At 37.7% G+C, this 20,196-nt stretch overlaps 1 protein-coding gene across 9 annotated transcripts in view; it reads left to right on the plus strand.

Moving 5' to 3' along the window:
* dab2ipa (DAB2 interacting protein a) overlaps positions 1-15,879 on the plus strand; it is a 107,528-nt gene extending 91,649 nt beyond the window's left edge. For all 9 annotated transcript variants that reach the window (XM_039664647.2, XM_039664656.2, XM_039664673.2 and 6 more), the window contains 10 exons: positions 1-145; positions 2,500-2,644; positions 4,207-4,443; positions 4,847-5,048; positions 6,081-6,259; positions 7,938-8,835; positions 10,037-10,189; positions 12,478-12,680; positions 13,417-13,504; positions 14,901-15,879. In XM_039664647.2, coding sequence (XP_039520581.2) covers positions 1-145; positions 2,500-2,644; positions 4,207-4,443; positions 4,847-5,048; positions 6,081-6,259; positions 7,938-8,835; positions 10,037-10,189; positions 12,478-12,680; positions 13,417-13,504; positions 14,901-15,068 — 2,418 coding nt within the window. In that variant the 3' untranslated portion in view covers positions 15,069-15,879. The remainder of the gene's footprint in view (positions 146-2,499; positions 2,645-4,206; positions 4,444-4,846; positions 5,049-6,080; positions 6,260-7,937; positions 8,836-10,036; positions 10,190-12,477; positions 12,681-13,416; positions 13,505-14,900) is intronic.
* Positions 15,880-20,196: the final 4,317 nt, after the last annotated feature.

A 20,196-nucleotide genomic window follows, 5' to 3' on the forward strand; every position in this document is an offset into this window, starting at 1 on the left:
GACTTTCTGACAGATCTGATGATGTCTGAGGTGGATCGTTGCGGAGACAATGAGCATCTCATATTCCGGGAGAACACACTGGCCACTAAAGCCATAGAGGAGTACCTGAAACTAGTGGGACAGAAGTACCTTCAAGACGCTTTAGGTAAAAACACTGACTTTGTGTACATGTCTCTGTGAAATGTGTATTTAATTGTCATTGAAATGAAAGCAGTCCGATGCTTTCCTCACAATTCCCGTTGGGATTTTAGTCCATCAAATAGGCTTGGGAGAATCAAAAATCAATAATTTACTGCTTTTTTGTGTGTAGTCTGTGTTTTTGAAGTTCTGTTCAATTATTTAAGATATCAAGTCGAATATGAGCACACAATCGAGTGCGGAGGGAAAGCTTTAGGTTCGGTTTCCCTCAGAAGCGCTTGTTTGATGCTGAGAAACTACTTTTAAAAGTATAGTAGTCTGTGAGAAAGGGTTGAAGCTTACAACAGCTTAGTTTCAATTATTATTTGGTTAATTTTTGAGCATTACGGAATTAAAGGTGCAATAGGTGATCTGGGAAATGCTAACTTTAGCCTGCTAGCATACAATCCCACTCTCTCTTCAAATCGCCGTCCAAAGCCACGCCTCCCCCTAAAACACATGAGCGTGCACAGACCAGAAGCCAGACGATCAGAGACAACGTTATTGTATTAGATCATGTGTCAATCACTGGTGAGAAAACATTACACTACAGCAGTGTTTATCAAACTTTTTCAGCCCAAGGACCACTTTATCTTCCATTTTTTTTCTGAGGACCACCTAACAAAATCCCACTCTAACACGCCCCCCCCCCCCACACACACACACACACAAACACACACAAAAAACAGACAAACAAACAAAAAAAAGTTGTAAGGATAAGCTAAATTTAAGTTTAAATTTAACTCCTAACTGAGCTTTGACTGATATAGGCTTTTCATTTTTCTGTTAGTGAAGAAAGTAAACATAGGGTCAACTGATATAGGTTGATTTTGCCTATGAATAATTTTTTTATTTACTGAAAGCTAAAGCTTGGTAATTAAGTTTATTAACCCTTTCACACGTAAGTTTAAAATATTCTAACTGACCCCCCAGCGTGAGTTTTTCAAGGCGACCGTTATTTAGAACTTGCCACTTTAATGTTTCCATGGTGACGCGTCTTTGCTTGTCACGTGACACAGCACAACCAAAACACGGCGCTGAATAAAGAGTATGATCTGCTTTTGTGTCATTTTTCCTTTTTTGTTAAAAATATTCATAAATGTATTAGCTATAACATGAAACACTGATATTCCGATTGTCAAATATGTGCAAGTGGATGGGTTTGACATGGTTTAAACATCTTTATAACGATCGCGTTAGTTGAGCTTTTAGATCTTTTTCAGTTCAGAGAATCAGATCTGTTGGATTTACAACGTCAATTCCTCCACTTCTCACGAAATACATGATAGTAAGTGGCTGGTGAACTGGGAGAAGAATAGGGTCAAATGTAAAGCTACTTACACAATGTGTATCTGATATGAATAAAACGTGTTGTTGTATTATAACTGAAAGGATTATTGCCGCTTCCATAGACATCAGTGTGTATTTTACAAACTCAAAATCATTGTTTTGCTAGTACTTATGTGTATTTAAATGTCTGAAACCTAAAATAAACATTGAAAACACTCAATAGTTTTGTTATATGACAGCTCTGAGTGCGTCCATCTCTGGCTTAGCGCCAGCCAGCGCGCGAGAGTAAGTTTGAATTTAGCAGTTGCTGACGTGAAGCACTGAACATTCTAATCACACCGGTGTGATCGTACGCTCCAGGGATCAGCCAAGAAGACTGATCACACTGGTACGTGCGAAAAAGTGACGATTTTGTAAACACTTGCCTAGTTTAGGTCATCTTTTCGCGGACCACTAGGGGGCGATGGCGGACCACTAGTGGTCCGCGGACCACACTTTGAGAATTACTGCACTACAGTGAGTCAAAGTACTACAATAATGAACGTAAACAACTGTTTTCCTGCTATTCTCGCTGTATCTGCATGTCTACGTGAACAGGCTGCGCTGGGGTATGCAAACACGCGTTGACTGACCGAATGCAATGATTGAAGGAACATTTTATGGTCCTACCCCTTCGACAGATTATATATATGTATATAAATACATTTAGACTGCTTAACATAGTGAGTGCTCTCAGTATGTGAAGAGACTTTCAACCAGCATAATAAAAACATGTTTCTGTGGAGAATCACCTACGTATTGCACCTTTAAACCAAGTCTTTGTTAGATTCATTTGTCTTATTACAAAACGAGTCAATGATTCATTTCCAGTTTATTCAAGTACATTATTTTAAACATCTTTAATAGTAGGCAACTGTTCATTTCTAATGATAAAGTTCTGTTACTTTACCATTAGCTGTAGTTTTAACATTTGACCAGCATAACAGCACTGTTAAATGAGGTTTTGCGCATTGTGTACTTTGTTTGTTCCAGGAGAGTTCATCAAAGCTCTGTATGAGTCAGACGAGAACTGTGAGGTGGATTCGTCTAAGTGCTCCTCCAGCGACCTACACGAGCACCAGAGCAACCTCAAGATGTGCTGTGAGCTGGCTTTCTGCAAGATCATTAACTCTTACTGGTAATGAGATCAAATTCGCCTCTCATATCAGCGTCTGCTCACAACTCATTTGGAAACATGCTTCATTAATTGGTTTAAAATGGACAGTTCCGATATTGAATACTGATTGGTCAATATGAAGTTCTAATTATGCTAAAATACACAACTTAGTTCACCATTACGCGGTGGTCATATATTACACTTATATGATCGATTTACTTTACTTCCTTTCTTATGGATGAGTGGTAGTATACATAATTTTACGTAAACGTTCTCAAATGATTATAGTAATCATAGTGATTATATTAAATAATTTAAATGTCAGAAAATATTACATTCAAATATTATATATAAATATATATATTAAATACTGTATATTTAAATTATGTAGTATTCATTTTAGATACAATTATAAATGTTTTCATATAGTAAAGTGATTAAAGTAACTGTAAATGTCATTTTATGAAATATATTAAAATAAGGTTTAATTTATTCACAAATATAAAGGTGTTCATATAAATATTACTACATTTCAAGATATGTATTAAGGAAATTAAATATAATTTTTTATTAAAGGTAGGCTATTTAATTTATATAAATAGTAGTGCTGTCAAATTGATTCATCGTGATAATATATGTATGTGTGTGTGTAGTATACAAATATAAACACATATACACATGTTTGTTTACATATAAACAAACTTTTGCTTTAACATATTTGACAGCACTAATATAAATTGATTGCAATGTAAGTCACTTTGAATAATAAGCATACCGAATAGATTCAAATGCTGAATAAAAACATTTTTAGACTTACGAAGGGTTATCGTCTGCTATCGTCGAGGCAGATCCTGAATAAGGAATTTTGTCATTTCTCCAAAAGGCCCATGAAGCCTGGCATGGTAAGACTAATAAGAAGTGAGAGGTCTCCATCTGTCCTCGTAGAGACTGTGCTATTCCTCAATCATCACCTACGTTTCTGAAAAACCATGCTGAGAAATGTAATTAGTCCCTCTTGCCACGGCCCGGTGCATGATTTTCCATCAGGGGAATGTCATTTTCCTGACTTTGAGGATTATCTTAGACTGAATCTTCACAGGTTATGTCTAACTGTGCTGCAGTTATGTCATACCGCCATCTTTTGTGTCCTGCTGTCTTAAAAAGAGCAACTTAAACAGCAGATTGTGGTGAGCTATAGGCCGCAGCAGGGGACGTCCTTACGACGATGATGTGAAAATGAAAGGAGGCTGTAACGGTTAAAGGGGGTGGCAGTGAAAGTGTTGTGGGAGAAGATGTCGTCCCGTGTTGTTAACACTTAATTAAATGCACACAGTGACTGTGATGCAATGTGGGAATGCAGAACTGTGTGGGAGTTTTGTTGTTTTTGGGTCTGTTTGTTACTAAACAGTTACTTAGCAGTGCTAGACTCATATAAGTCAACATTTATTCACCCTCATGTTTTCCCAAACCTGTATACTGGATATTTTTATGAACTTTTGAAGACAGTTATATTACAGGCTCTATGTTGGAATCACATGAGGGTGAATAATTAATGACAGAATTAAAATGTCTTTTCACTCCAGCGTGTTTCCTCGGGAGCTCAAAGAAGTGTTTGCGTCCTGGAGGCATGAATGCAGTAGCCGAGGACGGCCAGACATCAGCGAACGCCTGATCAGCGCGTCTCTCTTCTTGCGTTTCCTGTGTCCTGCTATCATGTCGCCCTCACTCTTCAGCCTCATGCAGGAATATCCCGACGACCGCACCGCCCGCACACTCACTCTCATTGCCAAAGTGACGCAAAACCTTGCCAACTTCACCAAGTGAGTGAATTTATGCATGCAACTCAATTTTTTTTTTTTTTTTTTTACAAAACTGGGGTTTGTGAGGGAACTGTGAGTTGATGAAAAAACTAAAAATGAATTACATCATACACATATAAAATGAACGTAAATAATGATAATAAATGAACATTCTATAGTATATGGAACCTTTTCTACTAAAAGTGTCATAACAAAAGCTATATCATATGACATGATACTGAAATGACAATGAAATTGATGTTGATCATGAGTTTTAATGCATCACACTCATACTATGGTTAAATCAGTATTAAAATGAGCAATGTTATTCATGTGGTTGCAATTAGTGATGTGAACATACTGATAAAGTGTTTCAAATGGTACATTTGTATCAGGAAACTCAAAGTGTATTGTCTGGTCATAGGTTTGGCAGTAAGGAGGAGTACATGTCCTTCATGAATCAGTTCTTGGAGCATGAATGGACCAACATGCAACGCTTCCTGCTGGAGATCTCCAACCCAGAGACCATCTCAAACACAGCAGGCTTCGAGGGTTATGTTGACCTGGGCCGTGAACTCTCCACTCTCCATTCTCTTCTGTCAGAAGCGGTCTCACAGCTCGATCAGGTGAACGCCTATGTTTGAACAAATATCATTTTTCATGGCAAAATATATATAACTCTCAGTTTTCTGTCAGAAAATCACATATCTTTATTATTTGAGATCAGAAAATAGAATCTGATGAATTACAAAGAGCTCAGTTTGGTTTATCTAAAGTGAACAGATTTTCATTTAAGATAAAATACAGACAGTACTGGCTCTAAAATGTGATTGGAAGAGCCACAATCAAAGATCTAAAATGTGAAATAGCATATATGTACACCTGAGAATATTTTTTTTTTTTACATTTTTAATGTTTCTTTAGTGTAATGTTGTTGTTTGAGTATGAAGGTCTGCAAAGTTACAAAGCATAAAGTCTAGTACAAAGGGAGTTGGTTATCTGACAGCAGTGGCTCACATTTGTCATGAAGGGCAAAATTAGCTATATAGACCAAAAACACTTTTGAAACCATGTTGTAAAAATATTTTTTTTGGGCATATTAATATGGGGGGTATCTCTTTTAGGCCCTGTCTCTAGCAGCCAGACGATGAATTGCAGTTTAAATCACTTCCGTGTTGGAAGGTTGCCGCTTGGTTGCGTTAGTAGTGTGTTAATTATGGTAAAGGGTGTGATATTTCAGAAACACACTTGATTGGTCGGCGGCATCAATCACAGCATGTTGCACTTTTCAGAAAGATGGGCTTCATTGAGAGGTGCTGCAACAATGTAAAATATATGAAAAATAATGTGTTTTATTAACACCTATTCTAGCAGGCCCCAAAAACAAAATCGCGACTTTGTAAAATGGCATAATATATGGCCTCTTTAATATTTAGGCACTATGTTGCTAGAAACCTAGTATTAAAATTAATCTTGCGGTTTGGCTAAAATGACACTTTCAATAGAAACACCATCAATTGATCCTTAAGATTCTGCGCTGAACCCATTGAACAGTAAAATCATTGTAGTGATATATTGTCTTTTACCCACCAGAGTGAGTCAGTGCTTTATCAAGTTTGAATCCAGTCAGTCACACTTCATTCTCCATTGTATTGTAGAGTACTATCACCAAGCTGGGTCCTCTAGCGCGGATCCTGCGGGACGTGAATTCAGCCTTGACGAACCCCACCGGAGTCCCCGTGTCGTCTCCCACCGAGCGCGTGGGCTCCCCCAGTCTACCCAGCAGCAGCCTGTCTACCGGTCTGCAGAAAATGGTCATGGACAGTGAGATCACAGGGTAAGTTGAGGATAAACTTCAATTTCAGCCTGGTTTAGATAGTAAAGCTATATCATTCTATTGTGGAATATGAAGGTGAAACTATTACAGAGCAGGGCTCTTATAAAGCACTACATCTTGATTCATCACTCACTGCTTTCAAAGACGATTAATTGGTTCTGATTATGTCTTCACATGTTTTAATAATTTATTTTCAGATCTATTACAGATCTACACATGCATTCATTTTCTCAACTGAAAGAGCACCGCACTAGCAATGCCAAAGCCATGGTTTCAGTTCTCTGGGAACACGAATAGGCCCACTAATAAAATGTATGGATGGACAGTCAGATGTTGAATAAAAGCATCTTCCGAATACATAAATGTACACAACCTTTCAAAAGTTTGTCGTTAAGATTTTTAAAATGTTAAGTCTCTTAGGCTCACCAAGGCTGCATTTATTTGATTAAAATTACTATAAAAGTAGCAATATTGTGAAATATTATTACAAATTTAAATATAGTTTTCTATTTGAATATATTTTAAAATTTAATTTATTCTTGTAAACCATGGAGATGTTTTTTACAGAAATACCACTAAAGCTCTCCTAAAATCAGTAGATTCTGTTTATCACTCTGCTCTAAGATTTATAACTAACTCAAAATATCACACTCATCATTGTGCGTTGTATGAGTTGGTAGGTTGGCCTTCACTTCATATAAGAAGGTACAAACACTGGCTCATACTTGTATACAAGGCATTAGTCGACCAGCTTCCCCAATATTTGAGTAGTTTACTAACTTTTAATAGTCAAGGGTATAATCTACGTTCAAGTAGATATATTCTTTTAAATGTTCCTTTAATGAAGACAGAATTTGGAAAAACTGCTTTTACTTATAGTGCATCAACTGTTTGGAATGAGATCCAAAGTTCACTGAAACTTGAAGAACTTATTTCGATAAGTGAGTTCAAGCTACACTTAAACAAATCATTCAAATCTGTCTGCACTTGCTCTTAACATTTAATTTTGTATTATTTTTTGTACATGTGCGTGTTGTGTATTCTATTTTATGTATTTATGTATATTGTGTGCTGCTATTTTGGCCAGGGCTCACTCGTAAATGAGATATTTATCTCAATGTGATTATTTCCCTGGTTAAATAAAGGTTTAATAAAAAAAATAAAAATAAAACTCTTGTGATGCAAAGCTTGAATATTCAGCGTCATTACTCCAGTCTTCAGGGGCTAATATGCTGATTTGCTAATCAAGAAACATTTATTATTATTATCATATAAAAACAGTTTAGCATTTTTCTAAAATGTCGAAAGTGGTAATATAATCCATGCAGTTAACTTGACCAGACATATCCTGATTTGTTTTGACTGGAGAGAACCAAACAAGACATACAGTAGTTTATACTTTCCTTTTCTTCATGTGCAAAAATAAAACAAAAAACTTCTGGGTGGTTTATCCTCTTGCTCAGTAATCAAAGGCATATTTTTTTTTAATGTAGTCTTTGTCATGAGTCTTGGTGTACTGTTATATTTTGTCAAATTAGAGTGTTTGGACTATAATCTGTCATATTAGCACACACACATCCATTAGCCATGCAAATCAGCTAGATGGACAAATAATGAGTTTGATTTGAATTAAAGAACAGCTGTGATCTTCAATTTTGTCCTGTCGCCACTTGGACAGGTTGGTGGATTTCACTCGGCTGCCCTCGCCTACCCCCGAAAACAAGGATCTGTTTTTTGTAACGAGGAATTCTGTGATTCAGCCGTCGCCGGCCCGCAGCTCCAGTTACTCGGAGGCCAACGAGCCAGATGTTCAGATCCCTAACGGCAGCAAGAGCTTGTCAATGGTGGACCTGCAGGACAGTCGTTCACTCGAGAGCGCCCCCAACACCTCCTTCAGCGACCCCCTCAATGACAGCCAGACCTCCGTCGGCCAGGGCACGGGAGTGTGGACCACCCGCACCGCTAAGGGCAACACGCCCAGCGGTCCGACACTAAGGAGAGCAGGTCAGACCCCCACGACACCGAGCACAGAGACCGCCCCGGGAAGGTCTCAGCTGCTTGCCCCGCTCTCGTTCCAGAACCCCGTGTACCAGATGGCTGCCGGATTGCCCGTGTCGCCCCGTGCGGCGGCCGATTCGGGATCTGAATGCCAGAGTTCCATCAGCTCCCAGAGTAACGCGGAGGAAGCAGCTACCGCTGGGTCAAAGCACCCGTTCCTGGGCCAGTCCAGCACGGGGGCCAGTGGGGGAGGGGGCAGCAGCGGAGATGAGTTCATTCGGCGTTCTGGAGAGTTCACCCGCAGACAGCTGTCCCTCACGGAGGCCCAGCACCAGACCAACATGCCACGGCAGAACAGCGCAGGGCCACAGCGCCGGATAGACCAGCCGCCTCCGCCCGTCACAAGAGGCCGCACTCCACCCAACATGCTCAACACCGCACCCTACCCCCGCCCCTCCAGTGGAAGCATGATGTCATCCTCTCCTGATTGGCCAAGCAGCGGCACCAGACTGAGGCAGCAGTCATCGTCCTCCAAAGGGGACAGTCCAGAATCCAAGCAGCGGACCCTGCACAAACAAGTGAGTTAATTGTGACGACAAATTTTTTTTTTGTTTTTGTCTTTTGATGAAAAGACCACTAGATATCCTCAACAAAATCGATTTTGAAAAGCTTTTTTCTTAAAGTATAATAAAAACAACAACAACAACAACAAGAAGATACCGTTGTCATGAATTAATATTTAGTGGCCTTAATTGAACTAAAACAAGGGAACTAATTAATAAAATGTGGCCATGAATGAATAGATCTTTGGAAACAAATTTGTCTATTTTTTTTCCACATATCATTTAAGAGGCTCAATATGCCATCACAAATGTTGCTGTTATTTAAGGCAAATGAACTTGTTTTTTTCTATGGACAAAAAACTTTTCATAAAAAATACAAAGAAATATTTTGAAATACAATTTCAAAAAAATACAATCGACTTAAATTGAAGAACCGAGTCATATCTGGAGATCAAATTATCTCAGAGAATTTATGGGTCAGTAAGCAACCCAACAGAAAACCCCATCAACCACAAGCAGCATGCTAACAAACTAGCATTGTGGCAACAAGTTTTGCAGGGCTAGCGCCACTCTTTTCACACTTTTTTTTCTTATAAGTCTTATAAACCTAATCGTAGTGATTGTTGCCTCAATCAAGAAAAGATATTATACTTCTCAAAGTTACTAGTTTTCAAGACATAGCATTTGAAAACCGATCACATCCCTAGCTGTCTCTTTATGTTGCAACATTCCCATAGCTAATTTAGATACCACTAAATTAGCTACCACTCGGCTGTTATCCTTAAAACAACTTGGCACTCAGATCTCTCGGGGGATAATGAGCCCTTTGGTGCAATGCTAGAATCAAACGAGGCTCTTAGGTTGAGATGAACACGCAGTCAGAGGCGAAAGGAACGGAGCAGACAAGCAGAATTAATTGCTAGAGCGCAGGCGCTGCGCTAGTGATTAAATGACTGCTCGCATTGTCCAAACTGTTCCTTTGATGTCAGCTGAATGACTCTTCATTAAAAAATGATCAAATGTTTTTTTCTAGCCAGCACAAGTGCTGTTGTCACCTTGAAAAGTTTTGAGGCAACTTGTTTGTGTGTATGTTTCTTTGGATGAGTGAAAACTAACGAATTTGATAGCAACTTTCTCATTTGGATGTTAGCACGGCCATATTATGATACAATTGTGTGTGTGCGTGTGTGTGTTTGTACAAATGAACTTTTATTAGGCTCCATCCCCTGTGAATCCCAATGCGTTGGACCGCACTGCTGCTTGGCTGCTGAATATGAATGTGCAATATTTGGAGCAGGAGGGAATTGACCCAGATTCGAAACACCGGGAGGACTTTCCAAACAAGGAGGATCTCACACCAACTGAAAAGGTAATAATGAGACCTTATTCTGCGGTACAGCTGCTTAAAAAACAGCAGAAATACAGCAGGCTCACTGTTTGTGAGATCAAGACTGGTCTCCCATGGGCATACAGACAGGAAGTGCTGTAAGAGGTGATCCTCATTCATTTAGCTGACATTAGCGACTTACAATTGCTATATATGTCAGAGGTCGCACCCCTCTGGAGCGACTAGGGGTTAAGTGTCTTACTCAGGGACAGATTGGTCTCTCACAGTGGATTCGAACCCGGGTCTCTCACACCAAAGGCGTGTGTCTTATCCACTGCGCCATCACCATGAAAGAAAGTGACGGATTTGATGAGTTGATGAATATTATTTAGGCCAATGAATGGAATTGACCAATCATCTAAACCTAATTAATATTCACTAGCTAATATAAGCATTTGTTTGTTTTTTGTTGTTGTTGAATGCAATTAATACTTTTATTCAGCAAGGAAACATTACGTTGGTTCCAATTGTTTTCAACATTGATAATAATAATAAATCTTTCTTGAGCTGCAAATCCACATATCATAATGATTTCTGAAGGATCATGTGACACTGAAGAGTTATGATGCTAAAAAATCTGGTTTTCCATTACAGCAATAAATTACATTTTAAAATATTTATTTTAAATTGTAAAAATGTTCAACTGTTTTACTGTATTTTTTTTTATCAGTGAGCATAAGCGACGTCTTTCAAAAAAATTAATAAGTCGTATCTACCCCAAACTTTTGAACTGTAGTTCAAATTGCTAACTTAAATATTTTAAACCAGTTTCACTCTCTAAACTAAAGGAAAATAGAAACATCCAAATGTTGTATTCCCCCAAGACATGAGGATATTTTAAGCTCAGATCTAGTTGCTTAGTCACGGCATCTTGTCTTAAACTGATACGAAGATGGTGGATGTCAAACTGCAGACTGGTTGATGTTGTTCGAAGAGCTGATGTTATTAGAAGAGTCTAAAACACTTCAGATAAAGTTGCCTCTTGATCTCTCTAGTGTTGTAATTTAGGCAAACAGGCTCAAATCACAACACTGCAAAAGTGGAGAAGCACGCACCTGGCTCAGACTTGTCTGCCGTCTCTTTCCCCTGCTCTTTAATGAATAATGAACCCGGCGGAGTGCATAGAGTCAGCACACCCACATACTCAACCCTCTCCCTCAGCAAAACCCCTCTGCATCTGTGCTGTTTGAAGTTGTTAATGTAAGTGATGCTGTGAAGATTGGTTGAATCCTCTAAAGGGAACGGCACTTATTCCACAATAACGTTTTAGTCGAGATGCAAAACAACAAAATGAAAAAGAAAAAAACAGGCTTTTTATTTCATGTCTTTGCATATTTATAAAGCAGTCAGTTTCTGTATCTATAAGCCCTTGACGAAGCAGACTATCGGCCGTGAATTTTAATAATAAAATAAAATAAATTAAACATTTCATAACACTTTCTTAGTTTCTAAATAGCCTGAAGCAAAAACACAGCAAAATTATTTTCCTAACCAGTTTTTCTGAATTCTTTTTAAAAAAATATGTGAACAAGATCAATTTACTTGAAAAGCAAAATAGTCTAAGATATTAAGACTTTTTTTAATGCAAGTTTCTCTTCTTCTGCCTTTGAGTGAAAATTTTGACTTTTCCAGTAAATGTGACTTTTTACTGTATCTCACATTATGACTATTTCTTCTTTTAAACTTGAAATTACCACTTTTTTTTAAACTTTTTTTTTTGTGTTACTTTCCCCCCTTCAGATTCATCAAACATCAGTTACCGCATTGGAAAAGAGTATTTACAAGAGTAAATTAAACATTTGTTGTAAGGTTTATACTATAAACAATAAAAAAAAAATCTCAATGGAGTTATATATTTTAGAAATAAGCTTATTTCAACCTACAGTCAATTCTCAGGAAAAAAAGTATTTTTGTAAGTTGTTTTTATACAAAGCAACTTTGATGATTTCAAAGTATAGCTGTTATCATTTCTTGCATTCCTTGCAAATTAATCCCATGACCTTGACTTTGTTAGCACCAAGCTTTACAGTTTGAGCTAGAGGTTTGCCCCAAAACACATCTATTAATCATTCAGTAGCAGGTATATTTCATACAGCTTTACTGGATTTCCCAGGCTTAGCAGACAGATACGAGATGATTAGCAGGGCTATATTCATGTAATATGCATTTCAAACCACAGCTGTGCACGTCTGAGAACTCCCTCTTTACACAGCTTTTGTTGATCTATAATCCTGCTATTAGAGTTCTTCATTCGCTCTTTCCTTCCTCAGTATCAGCAGGAGATAGCTGTCCTGCAGGAGAAGCTGCGTATTTCTGCTAAGAAGCTGGAAGAGTATGAATCTCGCATGAAAAGCCAGGACGACCAAACCCAGAAGATGCTCCTGGAGTACCAGGCCCGGCTGGAGGACACGGAGGAGCGATTACGCAAGCAGCAAGATGACAAAGAGCTCCAGATGAAAAGCATCATCACCAGGTGAAGATCCGCTTTAGAAGCAGGAGAGTTTGGATGTGGGGTGGTGGTGTGGCCTTGTGATCAAAGATCCAGTCTAGAAAGTAAAATTTTGTAAAACCTCATAAACAATGACACATTATTTTGATGTTACTAGGGTCAAAATTAACTGTTTGAAACTTAAGGTATCCTAGATAAACTTCTGATGGTAAATTAGGTATTTTGTGTTCAGGAACTACAGACCAAATGTCTAATCTTCCATTTCTTGGTAAAGTAATTGAAAAATTGTCCATACACGCATATCTCAACGCCAATAAACTTAATGGGACATTTTAGTGTGGCTTTTCTTACACTGTTGATCATGAGATTCTACCCAACAGACTACAGAACTGGGACGGTCTATCAGGTCCTGTCTTAGACTGGTTCAGATCCTACATAAGCTGCAGGGATAACTATGTTACGCTGAGTACCTACACCTCCAGGTGTTAAGTCATAACTTGTGGTGTTCCTCAAGGCTCAGTATTGGGTCCTCTATTATTTAACCTTTACATGCTTCCTTTAGCTGTTGTAATTTATCATTACAATATTTCCTTTCACCAGTTTGCAGATGGTATGCAACTCTATCACTTGCACCAGATGCTTACAATTATATTTTCCTATTTACTTACTTTGAGGCATTTTAAGTATTATGCTACAGTTCAGTTAAGCACTCAAGTAGCATCTGTTGCTTAAAGATGTATGTGGCAATTTTATGTTTTAGGTTGATGTCAGTTGAAGACGAGCTGAAGAAAGATCACGCCGACATGCAGGCCATCGTAGACTCCAAACAGAAAATCATCGAAGCCCAGGTGAATCTAAAATCTCAAACCTGTGTTATTTCTTTATTCATTTTAAAGACAAGTCAAGGTTTATTGTAATCAAAAAAAAATTACATGATGTCTTTCAGCTGGTGATTTTGGATCCAGAAGCTTAATTTAAGTGAAAAATATTTGGGTTGACAAACTATACTCCATCTAAAACAGCATTTTTCTCATTTTGGTTTAATGAGCTTTATGGAATATACTAAGGAATACAAAAATTCATTGATACTGGGCTATTTAAGTGAACTACTGAACTGACTTAAAATATACACTTTCCCTTACACTGTCGTTCAAAAGTTTGAGATCAGTAATATTTAGCGAGGATGCATTAATTGATCAAAAATGACAGTAAAGTATTCTTTTGAACTTTCTGTTCATCAAAAAACCCACAATATTTCCACAATATTAACTGTTTTCAAAATTGATACTAATTAGAAATGTTTCTTGAGCAGCAAATTAGCACTTTGCCATCTCAACAATAAATTACATTTTTAAATTCATTAAAATAGAGAAGTTATTTTAAATTATAATAATAATTTGACTGTATTTTACTTAAATAAATGTAGCCTTGGTGACGAGTCCAAAAGTCTTGTACTTAAAATAAAAAAATGACAAAATGATTAAAGACATATTTAAGATTTCAATGTCACTAATCAAATAAACAGATTTGCTTCCATTAAAGCACAAGATGCTTTTTGGATCATTCTCAAATCAGGCTGTAGAACATGATCAGTATGTGTCAGCTTGAGTGGTGCTGTCATTAAAGCAATTGGGCTGCATACTAAAAAGAAATCAATGTTAACTTTTCACTCAAGTTCTTATGCTGATAATATAATGTAATGAATCATGTTCTATTAAATAAGAAAAAAATGCATTTTCACTACTGGTTTTGGACGTTTACATCAATAGTCACTCAGCTACCCATTTGCAGGGTCATAGCGCCCTCTTGTGTTCTGTTTAGATTTCAGCACGATGTGATGAGTTGCTCTCTGAGGTTTAATAGTATTAATAATGTAGTTAAAAGTTTAATGATAAACACACACGTCTTCCGGGGACAATCAGCGTCTCTCGTAAACATTTTGATGAGCATAAAAACCACCCACTGTGGATTCACTTTACCGCTCATCAAAATCATTAAAGACTTTGTTTACATCATAGCTTTATTTTATAAAGGCAAGGAGAGATTACTGCTGTCGCCGCACGAATTTTAATTTCAACTCTATGAATTAATTTAATGGTGTAATTAGTCTGTAATGTTTCAGAGCAAAGAGTGCCAGTCACCTTGTGTCCGTTTGCGGAGTAGAAAGACTTTAATTAAACATTATATCATGCACTGTTAATCACCTTCTTCTATCTGACCTTTATGAATGGTCACTCCCCACAGGAGAAGAGAATCGCATCCCTGGACGCCGCCAACGCCCGGCTAATGAGCGCTCTGTCTCAGCTGAAGGATCGGTACAGCATGCAAACGAGGAACGGCATCTCTCCCACCAACCCTACGAAGCTGCAGATCACGGAAAACGGAGAATTCCGGAACAGCAGCAACTGCTAGCGTGGATGCAAACGCACACGGCTAGTACTGATGGACAAGGGCTATGGCTATCTCGCGGAAACAATACAGGTTTAAGAAAATAACTCCTTTGGGAACAAATTCAGATAGGATGTTGCACAATGTCGTTTCACTCAGTACATAAAGACTAATAGATTATTAGCCGATCAAAGATGTCTAATGGATCTTTCATTTATAACCTTTGTCACGAGAGCCACTCGGTTACAGAAGTTAGCAGCGACCTAATTCTGCATCATTGAACTATACGCATAGTTAGCATGATAATAACGATCATAAAGATGTAATTATTTGTCGAAACACTATTTTCTGCTTTGTTTTGATCGACACATCTGTACATTTCATGTAAACATGTTTTTTTTTTTACATTACAGTAGCACAAAATGCTTGCTTTTATTTGTACAGTGAAAGAGAAACATCCCATTCTATGCGCATAAGAGGCGACGCGTCTCATTAATGTATATAGTTTTTTTATGGGCTTTTCAGAGAAAAGAGATTTCTTTTTTTTTTTTCGTACAGTGTGTTTTCCCGTGCTGAGGTCTGCTGTACTTTATTTAGAAAAAAAGTACAAACTATATGTATGCTCTGATTGTACACTTCTAGATAAAGCAATGATGACGACACACTCTTTACAATCACAACCAACGCTGTGGATGGAAATGTCCTCGCACTGCTTGCCGTCCGCGTGGCCAGTATTAGACTCCGTATCCAACATCATAGTCACAGTACAATCAGTGTCTGCCGCCCTATGATGTCTTTCTTCCACTCTATGCACTTTCTATAGCATTAGAATGGACCCTTTAACCAAAACCTGCTTCTGTGGACTTGTTATAAAGGCTATTCAGAGCAGCAAGAACAAGGCATATAGCATTCAGCACTTCTACTGGATGACCGAGGTTTGAGATGATGTGTGAAGGGCACGTGGCTGTTTTTTGTACTTTACTTTTGTAATGTTTCCTGCTCTTCAAATGCAGTTTGCATCAAACAAGCTGGGAGTCGGTGCAGCACGGCAATAGTTGCGTCAACCCTGCGGAGCAGACCCTGAACGTTTGCTCCGGGATCAGACGAGGCGAACTTCGTTCAAATCAGGTTCACGGAGTGGAGTTTTAAGACTGTCTGTGTTTCTTTATGTATAAATATTAACATCAATTTGTTTGGGACAATAATTTTGGAAGGTTCAAACCACTTTGTGTATAAATCTCATACCGAACATCTCCATTTTTTAGGATTCTCTATCACTACATTGTTTTGTTTTTTTTATTTATCACACAGGCTTGAGAGAAAGAATGCTCTGTTTAATTGTTGTTTGGAATTGATTTTTAATTTATATTTTAAATTATGTTGAGTTAATTTATTTATTCAACTGTATTTGTTGTTACAACCCCAAAATGAAGAGTACTTTCCAGCGTCCAACGTTAAAAATTCGACATGAAATGGAAGTCACGATAATGTTTTCTTTCCTGTTGTGACGTATACCTAACCAACTCCGCCCCCTGATCCCTAAACCCACCCTTAATCCCTAAACCCAACCCTAATCCTACCCATCTCCACCCCTTGGATCGTGATCCGACTCCTCCCTGTGGATCTCATGTTCTGCATTGGGGTGCTACTGGATATCCGAGTGAACAGCTTCTCGAATGAGGGCGGGGCTTGATTTTGCTCAACGGAATTGATTGGATTGATTGCTAATTGCTGTGATGTCATGTGAGTGACAGGTTTTCCCGCCCTCACACCAGTAAACACATCATCGGAGAAGAGAAGAGGGCTGCGTCTGAAATTACCATTGTAGGTAATTCTTTTTTAAAGGGTAATTACTTTTGGGCTGCTAAAAAAGTACGTTCTAGTAAGAATGTGTGCAGTCAGTATGAATATAATCTGGACGTACTGTATACTATAGAACGTATTTATATTTACGGCATGTTGTCATTATCATGTGACCGACCAGCGTCAGTTACGTCGCGTCACCGCCATTCACAAATCTTCTCCCATGGCCTTATGGGATAGTAAAGTGTCCACTGTATGCTCACTTCAGAATCTCGCCAGAAGTAGTAAGTCATCTGTACTTTTTGCTTACTCTTTTATGAGTACTGTGATTTCAGAAAATAGAGAATATAAAAAGTAGAAAATATAAAGTAGAGAAGTATGCGATTTCGGGCGGGAAGTTATTTTGATTAAAGAATACGAGGGCACATGATTTATTTTTAATAATAATGTGCACGGATAAATTATTTATTCTTTCATAGATACTGCAATAATCCAGAAACAAATAATAATTGGCTATTTTGATTTCATGTCGACTTAAAATTTCTTTCAAGTTGAAGTGTGTAATTTTTTTAATGTTAAAATAATCAACCAATGGCGTGTGGTTGGGGGCGGGACTTTCTGTTTATTCAACCAGTGAGGTTCGAGAAAACCTGTTGTAAAACATTCATTATTTTTGCAATTGCTGTTGACGAAGTTAGTGATGCACATTTAAGATGAGGTCACATTTACCGTTTGGCAAATGTTTGAGGGTGAAATCCGTTCATTTCAGTAGGAGTCCATGCGGTCAGGAATTTCACGATTTCCTCATGCAGGATTCGAAACGGTTCAGGTTGATCATGCAAATTTGCTGCATTGACCAATGGGAATCTGTTTGGTTTGAAAGGAACTTTTTTTTTTTGAGCTTTGCTTCATTTATCACTACGCTATTGACAATAAACAGTCCACGAACTTTGCCTAAATTTCTCTGTGACCACACCTTTATAGTAACTTAGTTACAGAGAAATTGAAAATAAACTAATTAAACATGTCAAATGAACTTTTGAAGACTAGTACAGCACATTAAAAAAACTCTAAAGAAAATGATTTTTCATCCCTTAATATGTTGTGTAAGTCAAAGGGCTGCTGTTTAGTTTCACTTGGTTTAAAGGAAGACAACCTTTAACTTTTTCCTGTTTGGCATGATTATATATAAAAAACAAAAAGAAGAAAAAATCTCCACGTTATTTTCTGCTTTACCTCTACATCTTTTGTATGTATGTTTCAGAGCTACGATGACCGTTTTGCCACATGTACATACATGAACAGAAGACACCAATATATGAGAAGTCATTTGTGTTGAAGAAAAGTTCTGTGCAATTCATGTACAATTGTCTCTAGAATTATTAAAGTTTTATTTAGCTATTTCAAGGTTCTGACTTTATTTGTTAGTTTACTGTACAGTCCAAAAAATAATAATGTTGTTGAGAAAAATATATATTGTTTCACCTGTGTAAAGTTAAGTAAATGCTATGGACAGAATGTATATATCCATGTAGAATGCCATTGTCAAGATGGGTGCACTTGAATGAGTGCCATTCAAAATAAAAGCTAAATATTTGTCCATGAGTGTTATCACTGAGGTCTTTCTTACAGAAATAAGCATTTGATTTGTTTTATTGTTCCACTAACTTGTTTGGTATTCCTAGATAACTAATATTTATATACAGTATACTTACACACCTAAAGGATTATTAGGAATACCATACTAATACTGTGTTTGACCCCCTTTTTCCTTCAGAACTGCCTTAATTCTATGTTGCATTGATTCAACAAGGTGCTGAAAGCATTCTTTAGAAATGTTGGCCTATTTTGATAGGATAGCATCTTGCAGTTTATGGAGATTTGTGGGATGCACATCCAGGGCATGAAGCTCCCGTTCCACCACGTCCCAAAGATGTTCTGGTGACTGTGGGGGCCATTTTAGTGTTCAAGAAACCAATTTGTAATGATTTGAGCTTTGTGACGGTGCATTACCTAAATTATTTAAAGGGATGGACATAGTCAGAAACAATGCTGCTCAGGTAGGCCGTGACTCACATAGAGAAACAATTAACAAATGTATACCTTGGTGGCCAGCACCAATTAACACATAAAGGGGGACACACAGACATATAATGGCCATTACACACATAAACGAATATGAAAAAACCCAATATACATAAACAAACACCTGAAATAATACTATCAAATGACTTAACTTAATAAATATACTTCTTATAAACAAACAAAAGAAAAGCAAGCAAAATAGTCCTTGGAGTTCCCCCGGAGAAGAAACCGGAATGGTTGTGGCCCGATTAGCCGGAACCATATATATACATCAAATGTTTCCAGGCGAACCCCTTTTGATGGTGCACCAGCTCACGGGACTCAGACCAGACGTATCAAACAAACAAACAAACAAAAAGAATGGTAAGAATAAACTTAAACTAAACGTTAAAGAGTGTGCGCACTTAGCTCCAAACGAAAGTTTAAATAAAGTTTTTTAAACCAAAATAATTTTGTTGTGTATTCTTTACTGTAAACAAATTCCATTATTATAACAACTCAAACTGACCTGACCCAGGCTCACCAACATCCGCCACAGTCACGTAGACATGTGGTCTTAACAGCTTTTACTTACAGCGTTCAGTTATTGTTAAAGTTACCGGGTAAGTTACCGGAAAGCAAAACAAAGCACATTTTCTCACCGGTTCCCAACTCCCAACATGCACAGTTGCACACGCATCTGTGCAACTGTCATTGTACTGTAGCCTACATCAGCGTTACATTATCTCATCTCATCAACAGTTTAATACTCGCACATTCAAACGTAGTCAGAAAATGGCCTCATCTTCTTTCTGATCGCATGAACGTTACGAAACAACAGTCGCTGTCATAAATCAGCCGCTTATGAACCTTGCCATTGCCGCCAATTGTCCACTTTAAAATATCTTTTACATTTCTTTTTCTCATCATCTTTTTGTTTGTTTCAGCTGGCCTTTTTACCCCAGTACTGTGCCGCCACATTTTAGCTGAAGTCCAACGAAATGGCGGACTTCGTTGAAATGTTAAAATCCTAATGAATCACTCAATTCTCATTGATTGACAGTGTTAATTTCAGGCCCTATATATATATATATATATATATATATATATATATATATATATATATATATAAAACAGCACTAGAAAGTGTTGCAAGGTTGTAAATACAGTGACATCAAAGACCCTTCACACTGAGGACAGGGGGAAAGTAGTTAATTTCACAGTGCATGAGCAGTCAGTGCTGGACAATAGTACAACTTGTAATGAATAAAATGTCATGTTTGTC

The sequence above is a fragment of the Pimephales promelas genome, chromosome 14, assembly GCF_988280905.1.
Source record: "Pimephales promelas chromosome 14, fPimPro1.hap1.1, whole genome shotgun sequence".
NCBI lineage: Eukaryota > Metazoa > Chordata > Actinopteri > Cypriniformes > Leuciscidae > Pimephales > Pimephales promelas.